Consider the following 13,977-nt stretch of genomic DNA (forward strand, 5'->3'; position numbering starts at 1 on the left):
AGCTGAAATGAGCACATCTTGTTACCACTGTGTAAGAGGTGGGAAGCATGCACTTCATACAGAATCAGCTGTTCATAGAGAATCAGCTTTCGTTTTTGGAAGTAGAGTTTTTCTCAAGTATTCTGCTATTGTCTTTCTAGGGCAAAAAGTAAACAAAAAAAGAAAGGACTGTACCACCTGTGTCTGCAAACAAACTGCATCCCTCTGTTGGCTAGAATTACAAACTTATACATAACAGAAAAGCTAGCAAATCTACTAAATAAAAAATTCTGCTTATTCCTTCTCAGAGCAGTAGAGGGAGAGATCAACACAGAATTCATGATGGTCAGTCTTTCTTACACTTGATAAGTCTGCACAAATTCTTGCCATAAATCTCCCACGGTGACATTCACAAACCCTCCAGCCAGCACAAGAAAAAAGATTCTAGAAGTTGATTAAAAAATGAAGAGGCCAAATGGAGGTTTGCCCTGAACTAGCTTGTGGGACTCAAGAGTTTACCCTGCAAAAACAATGCAGTGTGAGAGGACTGACAATCAAACCACAGTACACCTCTAGGCAACTGCTCTGGAGACTCATCTTTCTGCTGTGTCTAGCAGGGGATGAACATGTTACCTCTTCTGAAACACAGGCTGCTGACCACTTGAAATATCAGAATGTGGGTCACAATCCTTCTTTCCCTCACACTCCACCAAATTAAAATGAAGGATAATAAACCACTAAAAATTGAGATAAATATGTCTTATATCTTTGGCTAATATCTATCTACCAGACTGCGCAAGATGGTCAGGATCTGACAGATTCCACCATAAAAACAAAGGAAAAAAACATCCAATTGTGCAGCTCCTGAGGTCTTTAAACAAAATAACTTACATTCATGGCAATAGATAGGCATTCAGCAGTTCCCTTTGCAAATGTTTCGGGGTTTATGGCCAGCCTTCAGCCCTGATCTAGGGAACCCTGTAAGTCACTTTAGTTAATGTCACTTTCCTGAAGAATTTCATTTGTGGAGCCTAATCAGCATTTGCACTGCAGACACTGGGGAAAGTGTTTAAGATATGCCCAACAGATGCTGTGTGTCACACTAGCAAAATACTCGTGGTGAGAAATTTCAGTGGGAATATTTTGCTTAATCAAAACTAAATACATTCTCATAGAAACAATAACTGATGCTAATGACCAATACTATATTGTTCACAGACACAGAAATTATCTTTCCTTTGACAGATTTTAAAATTCACCAGCTATTCACTGAGGAAATTTCTAGTGAGGAAACTTTCCCAAGGTAAGTAAATTTCGCAGCCAAATTTATTGGTGTAAATGCTATTCGCATCCTTCTCCATTGCCACTATTTGGCTACCCCTTCATAAAACAGAAGTGTGTTCGACAGAAATTTTAAAACTGCCTTACCAGCAATGTGAAGAACCCTGGATTAGTAATTCCACTTGCCTGTGTTATCATACATGGGCATGTGTATGAATGAGTGTCACTCATCTGAATGGCTCCACACAGTTACTGCCATTCTGCAGATCCTGTAAAAGCTGACTCCTCCATAGACTGAAGTTGAAAGAACTTGGGAAGAAAGCTGCAACAGTCTAAATACCAGGTAAAGGTGTGTCTTCTGGCAAGTGATGATTAAAATCACCAAGTTTTATACTTTGTCAGATTAAGTAATTTGAGGCTTTGTGTGTTAAAAGAGGAAGGCTGCCTATTTCTCCTTGGGTCTACTTAAGACTTCAGTACCAATGGACTCTGTATTATCTTTGCCCTTTTAATCATATAATTTCATGTTTATACATAATACAAATCCTACAATCAGAATACAAATACATCATCAGAAAGGCAAGAAGATAAGTCAGATCAAAGCCAACCCTATTTCTGTGGAGTAGAGATACTCATTGCTCTGCTTATTTTTAGCAAAAGATGGTGGGTAAATCTGAGCCAGCATGTTTTCATTCAATCTGTCCCCGGACACTAACAGATGGTGCTTCCTCGTGCCAACCACTAATGTACGTTACATTGGCACTCAGTGTCAGGACACAAAACCCGCCAAGTCCCTGCTTAAATCTGCTGATGCCAGGAAATTTGATAATAAACAGCTAGCCAGGGACACAGTCCCAAGTTTTTAGTCTACCTCCAAAGCAGCAGAGAAGCTGTACCTGTGCAATGGTGTCAGCTGCTCTGCACTTTGTGGCTATCAACAGAGCAGAGGGTCCTGGACTGTGGAAAAAGGGGACTTGAGACTAAGCAGGTATGTATCTAAAGATGGAGGGAGGGCCATCTGCTTCAGGGTAATTAGCTGTGTACTTAAATCTGGGCTTTGAGAATCCTGACAATCAGGACCTTAATGTTCAAACCTTTGAACAAATGACAATTAATATAAATCGTTATAAATATAAATATATGCATATATATGTGCATATATTACCTGGCAGAATGATTTAACTGTTTAGCATTTCTCAGTGCCCCTTGAGCACTGACCATATTAAATTCAGTCTCATGGATCTACTTTCCATGGCTACTAATCCAAAATGATAAGGTCACCTGCAAAAGAAAATTCCACACAACTCCTCTGAGGAGCTCACTCTGTTTCACAGGTCTGTTGTGTTTATTCTTTGAATACAAGCATCCAGAATTCTTCAGTTGTAAAATTCTTGTTCCTTTCCACCAGGTGCCTCAGTGCCCAGGCTTCTTTCTTGGATTGCTCAAAGCTTGGTATCCACATCTTTTGGAGAGAAATCCAGCCAGGGTTTGATGATGAGAACCAGAATGCCTCTGGTTTTGGGCAGCTGAGATGATTAACCTGAGCCTCCCACCTCTGGGGCAGCCATCCCTGGCAATGAAGACAAATAAAAGGGGTTATTCATGGATCCAGGCAAACAGAGAAGAAAAGTGCTATGCCATTAATAAACTGTCAAATCACATCAGTTACACTTTCCTTCCCACTGCAGGCTCTACCTGTGGAAGGCCTCTCCTAAGTGACTGGGACAAGACCAGTCATGCTGACAAGTCATGCTTCTGAGTCTCATATAAGGTTTGACTGCAAATGAGCAGCACCAGCCCGCACAAAATGAAATTATAAGACAAGGAGTTATATTTTCATCATTATATTTTGTTTTCATCTTACATATGCACACACTTACTGAGATTATTTTTCTAATGGAAAAAAACAAGCCATGAATCTGGCCAGGAGAGTAAACTGGTCTTCATAATTTTATTGACTAGAGAGCCACAAAAGCACAGCGAAGGAATATCTGTATCTAAATATTCTCTATCTTTCCATTGCTGCATTCCTAGCTCAAAGAGAGAATATATGTCCAGATTTGCACTGGTCTCAAAGAGCAAAGTCTGGTTAAGTGTAATGCTTAAGTTTGTAATTCTCATCACTTCAGCTCACCTTAATAACTTCAAAAGTTTTCTCCATCTCCCTTCTACTGGCTGACCATTTACTGCATTGCTCAGACGGGGATCAGCTAAAATACAGCTCCTCACAAACACACAACCTGGCTTAAAAATTGTTTCAGTGTTTAGTCACCAAAAGTGGCCACATACATATAGAACCCAACAGTCATAGAGTGCTTAAAACAGACCAGAAGACAGGGCTCTCTAGTTCAGCTCACTCTTCCAAACAGGTGTAATCATATATCATTGCCTAGGGCAAAATTGAGTTTAGTCTTAAACACCTGCAAGGACAGAGATCCCACACCTTTCTAGACAACCTCCTTCCAGATGTTCCAGGTCATCTGAAGAAAGTCAACATATGTGGCTACTTTCTGCAACATGAAGAAAATCTCCTCCCTGAACAAGTCAAGACTTTAGCTGAAAATGACCACCAGCTCAGTGGTCAATGTCATGTGCTCACAGACTGCACTGCAGCACTGTGAGGAACACACGTTCTCAACACCTGTTTACATGAGAGTGCACAACCCAATGGCACTGGAATACCATGGCCGTCAGCTAGCCGGAAATCTGTTAACCAAACTTCCTGGGACAAACCTGACCCTCGTGCCATTTTAAAGCCTCTCTGAGACACAAACACAAATTCACACATACCTTTTCTTTCCGCCTGATGTTTTCCCACACTCTGTTACAAACCATGCACTCAAAGGTGTCAATGTAATTGTCCTGGGTGATATCTTGCACTCCCCACTTGCGTTCCTTCATTGCTCTAAGCAGTCTTGGGTTGGAAATGTCCCCTTTCAGTTTCCATTGTAGATAGGACTCATATTCTTCATCATCTCTATCCAGTGTTTTGATATAGTGGGCCAGATCCCGAGGGTGTGAAAAACTGGATACCAGGATTGCACTCTTGTTACTAGGAAGCCAGTCTACAATGCTGGGAGACCCGAAGTACACTGGCACCACTCCCAATTTCAGTGGCCGCCAGAGTTTTTCAGTGATGTAATCTTCACAGATAGCATTTTCAAAAGCAAGAATGAACTTGTACTGTGCCAGTATTTTTAAAAAGTTTCCATCATCCATTGCAGCTGGATTTCTGAGATGCTGAGGAAGGTCTCTGTTATGCAAGCATTCCCCATAAGAGTCCACTTCAATGTGGCACATCAGCTCACGCACATAGCTGTCCCGGTCCGAAGGGGGGTTGCAATCAGACTGCACGTACACAAGCGGTGCAAGCCTTTTCCTCAGGCTGTTTTTCATCTGCAGGGGGATCATGAACCTCAATGACTTCAGGACCTCTACGCCCTCAAGATACTGAGTGGTCAGTGGCAGGTGAGAGTGGCGGCTAAATGTTGCAGTGTGGTTGAATAAGGTGATGGTTGCTTCGTGGAAGAGTTTGTAGTTGTTTTTCGGTGACTCTTCATGAAAAAGGGCCCAGTCATGATATTCTTTACGAGGGAGAGGTAAACTGTCTATACTGAAGTCAGTACCTAAACAAAAGCAAACAGTTCATCCTGCTCTTGTCATGTGACACTAACTACAATAACACAGAAGTCTAGTTTTAATTTAGTATCAGCGCTACAACCATCACATTTCTGACACTAAAAGGCAGTTATTTCAAAGAATGCAATATTTGCAAAGGCACAAGAGCATAATGACAGGTAAAATTGAATTTCACAGCAGAAGAATCTAGAGAAGTGGGATCAATAGTTAATATTAGAAGAGGTCTCCTTTCATGTCATATTAGTTTAAAGGCCTCTCATTTCAAAGGATCACTAGGAATTCTATATTTTAATGCACTGAAATGAGACTAGTAAAATGTTTCATAATCCCCTAGTTTTCTAAATAGGAGAACAGATGGTATTTCCTCTGTGATGTGAGGAAAATGGTTACTGCGGAACTCAGTTTGGTTCTAGTAATAAATGGATGCTGAAACTAAACTAAATGGATGCTGAAATCCTAGACAGGATTAAGGAGAAAAAAATAATTACTTAAGTTTTGAAAAAACATTGTACAGTAAAGATTTAGGAAGCCAAACTATTAACTTTTCAAAGAGAAAATTAAGAGGTGATGTATCACAGCTGCCTACCAGATACATGAAGAAGTAGCTTCTAGCAGAAGACAGCTCCTCAAAGTAATGCAAATATTAGAAGAAGAATAATGTCTAAACTCTAAAACAAGTCAACTGCAGAAATTGGGAAAACTGTGGTCAAAGCCTTAGGACAAACCTAGGTGACTTTTCTCAAAGACTGATCTGTGCAAAACTAAGTTGAAAGTACCAGCTCATTAATGCAACACTTGCCCTCCCTTCACTACTTCTGCACTACACTATTACAACCAGCCTTCCTGCAGATTAAATGCAAACTTGCCCCATTTCTGTCAAGGTACTTCCTCACTGTCCTAGAACTGTATCTGTTTTCTACTTAAGTAAAGGCACTGAACATGCAAAACTTTTAGCTAATATTGTCAAGCAAGAGAGGTTCAAAACCTGAAACACTGAAGAGCTGGTTTGGAAAATATCACAAATTCTATCTTAGATAAACTTCAGTGGCAACGTAACCTTTGTGTAATAAACTCCATGGATGATTGCATCTAGGACAATTGGGAATATAAGGTCTTAAACAAGTTGTGTTCAATCCAACTAAGGAGAATGGCCAGCAAGCAGCAGATTCTGTGGAGGCAAGACAATGCTTTCTCCATGCCAGCTTCTCTCTTTCCTATAAGCCAGAGATGCACAGTCACAAGAAGCAGGGTCAAACAGTGGCCATATCTCTACAGGGGGCTAAAGACCACAAACAGCCACAAAGCACCCCAACTCTCCATCAGAAGACTGCACATCCCTTGTACTGTTGCATCAGACACAAAAAATTCCCACCGTGGGAAGGGACTAGGTGTTCTCAAGTCAATTTAAATGTATATAACCCAGCACACTCCTTGTTTTGCAAGCCCCTATCCTCAATGAATGAAAACTGCAACCATCACTCCTATCATAAACATCAAAATTGCAATGATCAAGAATCATCACTGGATTCATCAGAGGCAGTCTTTTTCCTCTTCACTATCTACTTCCTCTCTTTTATCCCTTCCTCCTCTTTTTCTGTTTGTTTTCCGTACATATTTTCTTCATGAGATTTTTATACTTTTATAGGAAAGAATCAGAAGAGCCACATACCTCCTTTGCACTGTAATTAAATTGTTTTGAAATAAACCTGGCTGATACATACACACCAGTCATTCAGAGTTGTTTCACTTTAATTCACCCAAGGGATCTAGTAACAGGAACTTCAGTTACCATCCTTCAGAGGTGGGTCATAACACTATCTCACTCACACTTGTAACTTTTCACTCTCCATTCTCCCCCAACCTCAAACCACTGATGGCAAAAATAAGGGGGTGCTAGCAGAAGTCTAATGCAGAATACTGATCTAAAAACTAAGATATAAAGATTTTAAAAAATGCCCAGTGGTCCTTGCAGCTGTATAAACCTGCCAAAATGACTCCAAGGACTACCTTATAAAACTAATGTGAGACTTGATTACTGCAGCAGAGGTAGAAGTTAGCTGCCAGAAATATAAAAATCTATAGAGCAAGATCCTTCAAGAGCATCAGGTGGGGTTTTTTTAAGGCCACTAAACATCGACCTTCTGTCTTCTACTCAGGTCCTAAGTCCTCAGCACTTAAAAGGATGAAAGGCCATGCCACTCAATGAAAAATGCTATCTGCTTCTTGTTTTCTTGTTTTTGATGTGTTATTTTGTAACAGAAGAAGTGATGAAAACTGAAAGTTAATCAAATTCTCATGGAGAAATTCAAAAAGTCTGTCTGGCTTTGAAAATACTTTGTTCTAGGTCGTGCCAAGAGAAGTAACAGGGCATACCTACAAAAATTAAATGCTGTGGATGGAAATCACAGCACTGCAGCTCAGTCTCTCACAAGGTTGCTCCCTCTTTCAGGTAGTAATGCAGGGAAAAGGGAGTGGAAACATAGGCAAGAATGGGAGAAAGACAAAAAGGCAACATATAAAACTTACCAAACTAGGAGACAGTTAAGTCAAGCAAAGAGAAACTCAAAAATGCACTGTAAAATCACAGAATCTCAGAATCATTTAGGTTGCAAAAGGCCTCAAAGATTATCAAGTCCAACCTTTGACCAATCACCATATTGTCAACTAGATCATGGTACTTAATGCCATGACCAGCTGTTTCTTGAACAACCCCAGGGATGGTGACTCCACTATCACCCTGAGCAATCCATTCCACTGTTTATCAACACTTTCCATGGAAAAATTTCTCCTGATGTCAACCTGAACATTCCCTTGGTTTAGCTTGAGGATGTGTCCTCTCATCCTGTCACTGCTGCCTGGGAGAAGAGACCAACCCTCCCCTGGCTACAGCCTCTTGCCAGGCAGTTGTAGAGAGTGATAAGCTCACCCCTGTGTCTCCTTTTCTCCAGGAGAAAGAAACTGAAACTTCCACTGAAATTCCAGGAACAACCCCAGCTCCCTCAGCCATCTAGCCATCTTCATTGGACCTCCCCTCCAGACCCTTCCCCAGCTCTGATGTCCTTCTCTGGGGCATGCTCCAGCACCTCAATGTCTTTCTTGAAATAAGGGGACCAAAACTGGGCAGAGTACAGATCAGAGCACATCAGAACAACTGAATTTATTACAACGCATAATCAATATCAGTCCAGCAAGAAGACAAAAAGGATCAAAGGGAAGATAACATCAGCATGCCCCCTATCCCATGAGATGAAGGAAATAAGGAAGCATATGATGGAATTTTAAAAAGCACCACAAGACTAGAATTATGAGCAATTTCACTTCCTAACTACTAATTTGGAGATCTTAGATATGCAATAGAGAAATATATATAATGCTAGGAGAAGCTGTGCATTTCAGGAGACATTTTTCACTCAGAAGTCATATTCCAAGGATTCAGTTATGCATTTTAGAAGACATCGTCCATTCAGAAGTCATACTCCAAGGACTCCAGTACAGAACAGAGGGACACCCTTCTCTCTTAGGAACAACACCCCTGAGGCTCTGACAGATCCAGCTCATGCTGATTCAGTCACATTGGCAGCTCATGCTAATTACTACACTCTATGAATTATGTGACACTGAAAAGGTGGAGTTGGGAATCTCTTCCTAAAGCAGAAACAAAGTCTAGCAAGGGGATGCCTCATTTAATTTTAAAACAAAAGACAGTGACATTTGACAAAGTTATCGCCTACACTGAGGGGCTCCCCAGGCCAGGACAGTGAGCTGGGACAAGCTGCAGGAAAGTTGGTGATCCTAACAAAGAAGTTGTGCTGGGAAACATCTACACCTTGTATTTTTGCACAGTACTTTTCTTAATCTTTGGATCATTCTTCTCTTGACTAGCTTACTGACCAAGTACTTGGGAAATTATTGCATTTTCTTTATAAAGTGAAACTGTGCTCTGATCCAGCCTTAGAATGGAAATTCAGATATTCAAGTTTTCACTCAGCAGGCTCTTTAGAGGGAAAATCTGTAAAAGTAAAATATACCTTTTTCACAGCTCAATGCATCATGGCAGGGGGCAGAGAAGGAGAGGAAGAGAGACTGAGAGAAAAACTCCCTGTTCTGGCATTGTGAGATCATTTACTGTGGTTTAAAAATAAGCAACCATTTTGTGTATTTTGACACTTATCTTTACAAAGTTTGTAGTCAGCATCACTGTAAAAAGAAAAAAAAAAACAAAAAAAAAACAAAAAGCTACAGAAAGTCTTATGCCCAGTATAAATTGTCTCTTAGAAGTGTGAGAGTAACCTGTGTCCAGAAGTCTGCTAAAAATGAAGAATAACAATCCCTATAACACTGAAAAAGACAAATGAAACTGCTACCAGAGACCAAAATCACCAGACTTTACAGCTTTCCTGTGATGCAATTCAGCTTTCTTTGTCTTTAATTGGGTCAGCTTCTCTTCCTTTGCTGTTATTGCTTTGCTTTCATGGTTAATCACCATATTATTTGACAAAGCTGACCTACTTGGAGATCTAAAAAGATTAGTGATGAGAAGTTTTTGTTTCACTGCTAACTACCAAGCTTAAGGCACTTCTTTCCTATATTTCCAGTTCACCTGTATTCAGATTGAGCAAATGAGATTCAGTATCCTGATTTATTTTGTTTTATTTCCAGACAAAATATCTGAACATACCAGTCAAAGAAAAGTAATTTACTTATTTTTCTACCTAAAACTCAGGTTTTCTTTCAAAAACAACTGTGTGGGCGGGAAAGAACAAGGTTGATGAAGGTCTATTTTTAAATGATGCATCTTTCATGCTCTGTAGACTCACTTTACAGTGTACATAATGGGAAGTCCCTGGCAGAGCCAGCACAGCTCAGAAGGTTGCACTAGCTGCTGCTCCCTGTATGGAATCAATAGGTTTCTTTCACTACATTCCATTTAGAGTCTGCTAGCAACTTCTTGGCACGTGAGGCAGGGGAGTTGCACTGTTACCAAAGAGTGCATTATTTTTAGACAAAAGACTTGCACAAGTGCAACAAAGGCCTTGCAGAACCTCTGCTAGGGGTGACAAGCCAGAAGACTGGAAAAAGTTGGCTTGATCTCAGACTGTCTTTAAATGCCTTGGCAATGACATGAAATTGTCTTTTCTTCCACGAACAGGGAGTACATGTGACTGGAAAGCAGTATGAGACAAGGCATCAGTCATATCACAGATGTGCATGGTCACTTTTTGGAGTACTTTTAGAGAGCACTCTTAGTGGTATTCAGCACCAGGCAAAGTTTAATCCAATGAGCTGCAAAAATTTCCTGTTCTAAATCATTGCCACGTAGAATATTTAATCTCTATGGGGAAAGAACTAAGCGGGAGGAAAAGTGACTTCTTTAAAAAGAAATGGATTCTTACCATAGAACAGAAATGCTCTTGTCATCTGATTGTGCTGGTAGGTCTTGTTTATAGTAAAGAAGCAAACATCCTCTCCACACTGACTGAATCTCCCTGTCTCTCCAGTCAGGGGAGACCACCAGAGCAGGACAGGATAACGATTTACATCAGACTCTGTCTTAAAGCTGCTGTGAAGTTCTTCCTTCTTAAACTGAAAAGAATGTCTCTCCCCAGGCTTCAATGGGCTGCTGTGTAAACTGGAGATTACTGATACCTTATTCTCTGAATTGCCCAGTTCGGTGATAACCTTCAGGGAAATAAACATACACATCACAACACATCATTGTCATTAGCCAGGACATCTGCTTGCAAACCAGAATTTAAGTATCAAGCACTAAGTCAGTATGTTAAGTTTCTGTCAATCAAATTGGATGCATTTCACTGACTGCAGACATCAGGTCATCTGATACCAGAACAGCAAAAGCTTTAATTTGAAATTGTAAGGAGAAGGCAGAAAATATATTTCTGTAGTGAGATATGTGACTTAACAACACAACTTCTGCTTTCTCCCTGGAAAATGCAGAAAACAGCCCTTCAGTAGCCAGGTTTCTTCTGAAAATTAGCTGTTAAAAAACCCATTAAGTTTTCTGTGGGTCCAGCCTTGTCCGCCAGCCTAACGAGTTCAAACATGTGAAAAGCGGAGGCAATGCTGGATAGAGGCAACACAACATGGCACAGTGTGGCAACATTTCTGAGAAACTCCTCCAGGAGCTAAGAATATATACAAGAAAGGTATTTTCTGGGTTATGTCAGAGTCAGCTATCACCATGAGGCCAATGCTGCTAACAGAGTAACTCCTGGTGAAGCACAGACTAGTATGGAAAATGTCTGTCACCTCTCTGATCTGACAGAATTGTGTCCTGCTTTGACAGCAATCTCATGCATACCCCACCCCCTTGCCCCTGTACCTGGAGTGTCAGCACAAGGAAAAAGGCAGCTGCAAAGCAGAAGCAAGATGCCCAAAGTATCTTCCTCCTCATCCTAATCATGCTGCACTACCAGGTCTGCCAGAGCAGTTACATCTAGGCATTAGCAAGGTTGCTCGTCCAAAGTCTTCACTCTCTGCTGCTGGGTTTTCCCACTTTATCATTATTGCTCTTCATGGTGGCTGCTGCTGAAAAAGAGTAGAGCATCAACACAGACAGCTCCTTCAAAGCTCAGTGGTTAGTTCCATGTCCACCCATAAACTTCTGTAGGTGCCAGAGCCACATTTTCAGCCAGGTATCCAGAAAGCAGCCTGCACAAGACAGCACTCTTGCTCACAAAGCCCCAAGCACCTACTCTCCCTGCAGTCATCCTGGACATCCTCTCATCCTTGTAGTCAGTGTAAGGAATGCTGATGGCACTGGCTCAGTACTGGGTGAGGGCCACTGCTTTCATGAGTTTCCGATGTCAAGCTGTACTGCTTTTCAGCAGACTCACAAACAGGGAAGCAATGAAAGATTTTCCTTCACTGGGTAATCTCTGAAAATGTTCCTGGAAAAGGCACACAACTACCTGCCCTTGGACTTTACTATATTTCAGTCTTCTGGGACTTCTCTTCACAAACATAAAGAGCTCATGAAACATGCTCTATGTCCAATGCATAGAGAAAATAACCACACAATATACACACAATTCTGTCCACACATAAACCCAGTTAAATTTAACAAGTTCCCCTTTCTGAGTAATCTGCACTTGTGTTGGTCTGCCTCTCTTCAAATAACTTTCCCTTCCCCAATGCTTTATTTTAGCTTTCAGCTACTGTTTTCTCACATGATGGATGTTTCTGTACAAAAATCCCAACTCCTGGCAACAGGAGAAGTTGTAAAAGTCCAGCCAGGTCTTGAAAAATAAAAATAAAGGACGGTAGAAAGATAGGACTGTAGCACTCCACACAGATATGTAAAGTTTGAAAATGTGAGTGTTCTGGAAACTCAGAGATATGAGATTTATGCTGTTTTTCCTGCCAGATTTGCCCTCATCTTAATCTCAATCACAAAGTTCTAAAGCCCTCACAAAGAGGGATGGGTCCCAAACCTACTGCCTGCTGTAGTACTATCATGGTGGTGCTGACAGCTAAAGGGAAAAAATTATTCTTTTTCTGCTCCCACTGACACATGAGTTCATCCATTTCCCTCAAACACCAGAAAGGCCTCTTTAGCAAAAGCTGACATGAAACCCTGCTGTGCAGTTCTGCTCTGCACAGGCCAGCTGCTTTTGAAGGTCTGTGTGGGTGTGAAAGTGCATGGCTGCCAGTTAAGCGCTTCTCAGATCAGGCAGGATTTTCTATAAAGCCTCTGCACCTTCTGTGCCTCCTGCAGTACAGCCAAAAAGGGGCACCATGAGGGGAAGGGGATGAATTCTGCCCACTGCTGCATTGGCACACCTGGAGCTGGACAGTACTTTTTAACACTATGTATCTTACCAGGCCAGTGCATGGCAAAAAGCAAGATTCTGATGATCCACTTAATACCACCCTAACCCCTGGCCTGATAAAAGAGACTACTCTTGTAGTAATTGTCACATTTTCAGGTTCTAGAGGGGGAACTGACCACAGCATGGGTGTACACCACCTATTAACCCAAGGCATCACTGAGCCATGGCTTCATTTTTGCATCTGCGCCGCCCAACATGCAATACTTCTGCCGAGCACTGCGGCGCGTAGTCGGGCTGGGCCGGGCAAGGCTCTGTCCCGTCCCAGCAAAGCTTTCCCACCTCTGTCAGTCTGAGCAGAGGTCCTGAGCACTTGAGGGAAGGAGGATAAATCACCACCCCAGGCTGCCCTGCGGGAGCAGCAGCTCCCTGCAAATCCTTCCAAACTTCCTGCCAGCTCTCCCCGCCGCCTCTCCTTCCAGCTCCGTGTCGCCGCAATTCTATGGGCTCAGCATCCCAGCCAGGGCTTTTCCGGCTCCCTGAAACGCTGCCCCTTCCCGGAGCTCTGCGCATCCCGCAGCCGCGGCCCTGCTCCCGCCGTGGGTCAGGCATCCTCCGGCCAGGCGTACTCACCCCGAGGAACTCGCTGCCGCCTCACCTCCGCCGTCCCCGAGGGGGTTTGGGGTGTTTTGCAGCTTTTTTTTAACTTTGAGCGAGCGCACCCCGCGCGGGCGGCGGGCGCGGGGCGGGGGCGGTGCGGGGCGCGCCTCCCTCCGCCCAGCCGCGGGGGCGGGGAAGGGGTCGGCTCTGCCCCGGCTCCCCGGGGCCTGCACGGGCAGCGCGGAGCAGCGAGCGCCGTCAGAGCGACATCGCTCCCGCCCCGCCCGGCGGCTCTTCTGCAAGCCCTCCCTGCGAGCCCTCGCCTAATTCCCAAAATAAATCCGCCCCGACACTGATTCCTATAGCTGTTTGCATAACAACGCAGCAACGGGTTTGTGGGGGTTTTTTTACAGCAGTGCTGTCCTGACGGAGAGTTTACACTGACTGCATGAGACCAGCGGGCAGTCGGAAAGAGAAATGGATCACGGCAGCTGGGAAGCCCCGAGGAGCGGAGAGCCGGCCCGCATCCCTCGTCCCTCTGCGGCAGGCATCCCGCAGCTGGGACCGTGCCTTGCTTCCAGCCTTGCCCAGGCATCCCTACCCGACTGTCTGCCCACTCGGGGCTTCCTGAGCCTGGGAAACACTTTGTGCGCCTCTTAACTCTTTGTAGATGCTTACTCTCCAAAAGCCT

General features: G+C 43.0%; 1 protein-coding gene across 2 annotated transcripts; it reads right to left on the reverse strand.

The window, feature by feature from the left end:
* Nucleotides 1–2,582: 2,582 nt before the first annotated feature.
* Nucleotides 2,583–13,465, reverse strand: POFUT3 (protein O-fucosyltransferase 3). Of its 2 annotated transcripts, none has more exons than XM_021534806.4 (5): nt 13,320–13,465; nt 11,240–11,442; nt 10,293–10,578; nt 4,051–4,886; nt 2,583–2,830 (listed from the first exon to the last, which is right to left on the reverse strand). In XM_021534806.4, the coding sequence occupies exons 2-5, from the start codon at nt 11,318–11,320 to the stop codon at nt 2,606–2,608; spliced, it is 1,428 nt and encodes a 475-aa protein (XP_021390481.1). In that variant the 5' UTR covers nt 11,321–11,442; nt 13,320–13,465; the 3' UTR covers nt 2,583–2,605. The 2 variants fall into 2 exon arrangements, with proteins under 2 accessions (XP_021390481.1, XP_021390482.1); XM_021534807.4 differs by having other exon boundaries at nt 11,240–11,445; nt 13,320–13,461.
* Nucleotides 13,466–13,977: the final 512 nt, after the last annotated feature.

Source organism: Lonchura striata, chromosome Z, assembly GCF_050655825.1.
Source record: "Lonchura striata isolate lonStrDom1 chromosome Z, ASM5065582v1, whole genome shotgun sequence".
NCBI lineage: Eukaryota > Metazoa > Chordata > Aves > Passeriformes > Estrildidae > Lonchura > Lonchura striata.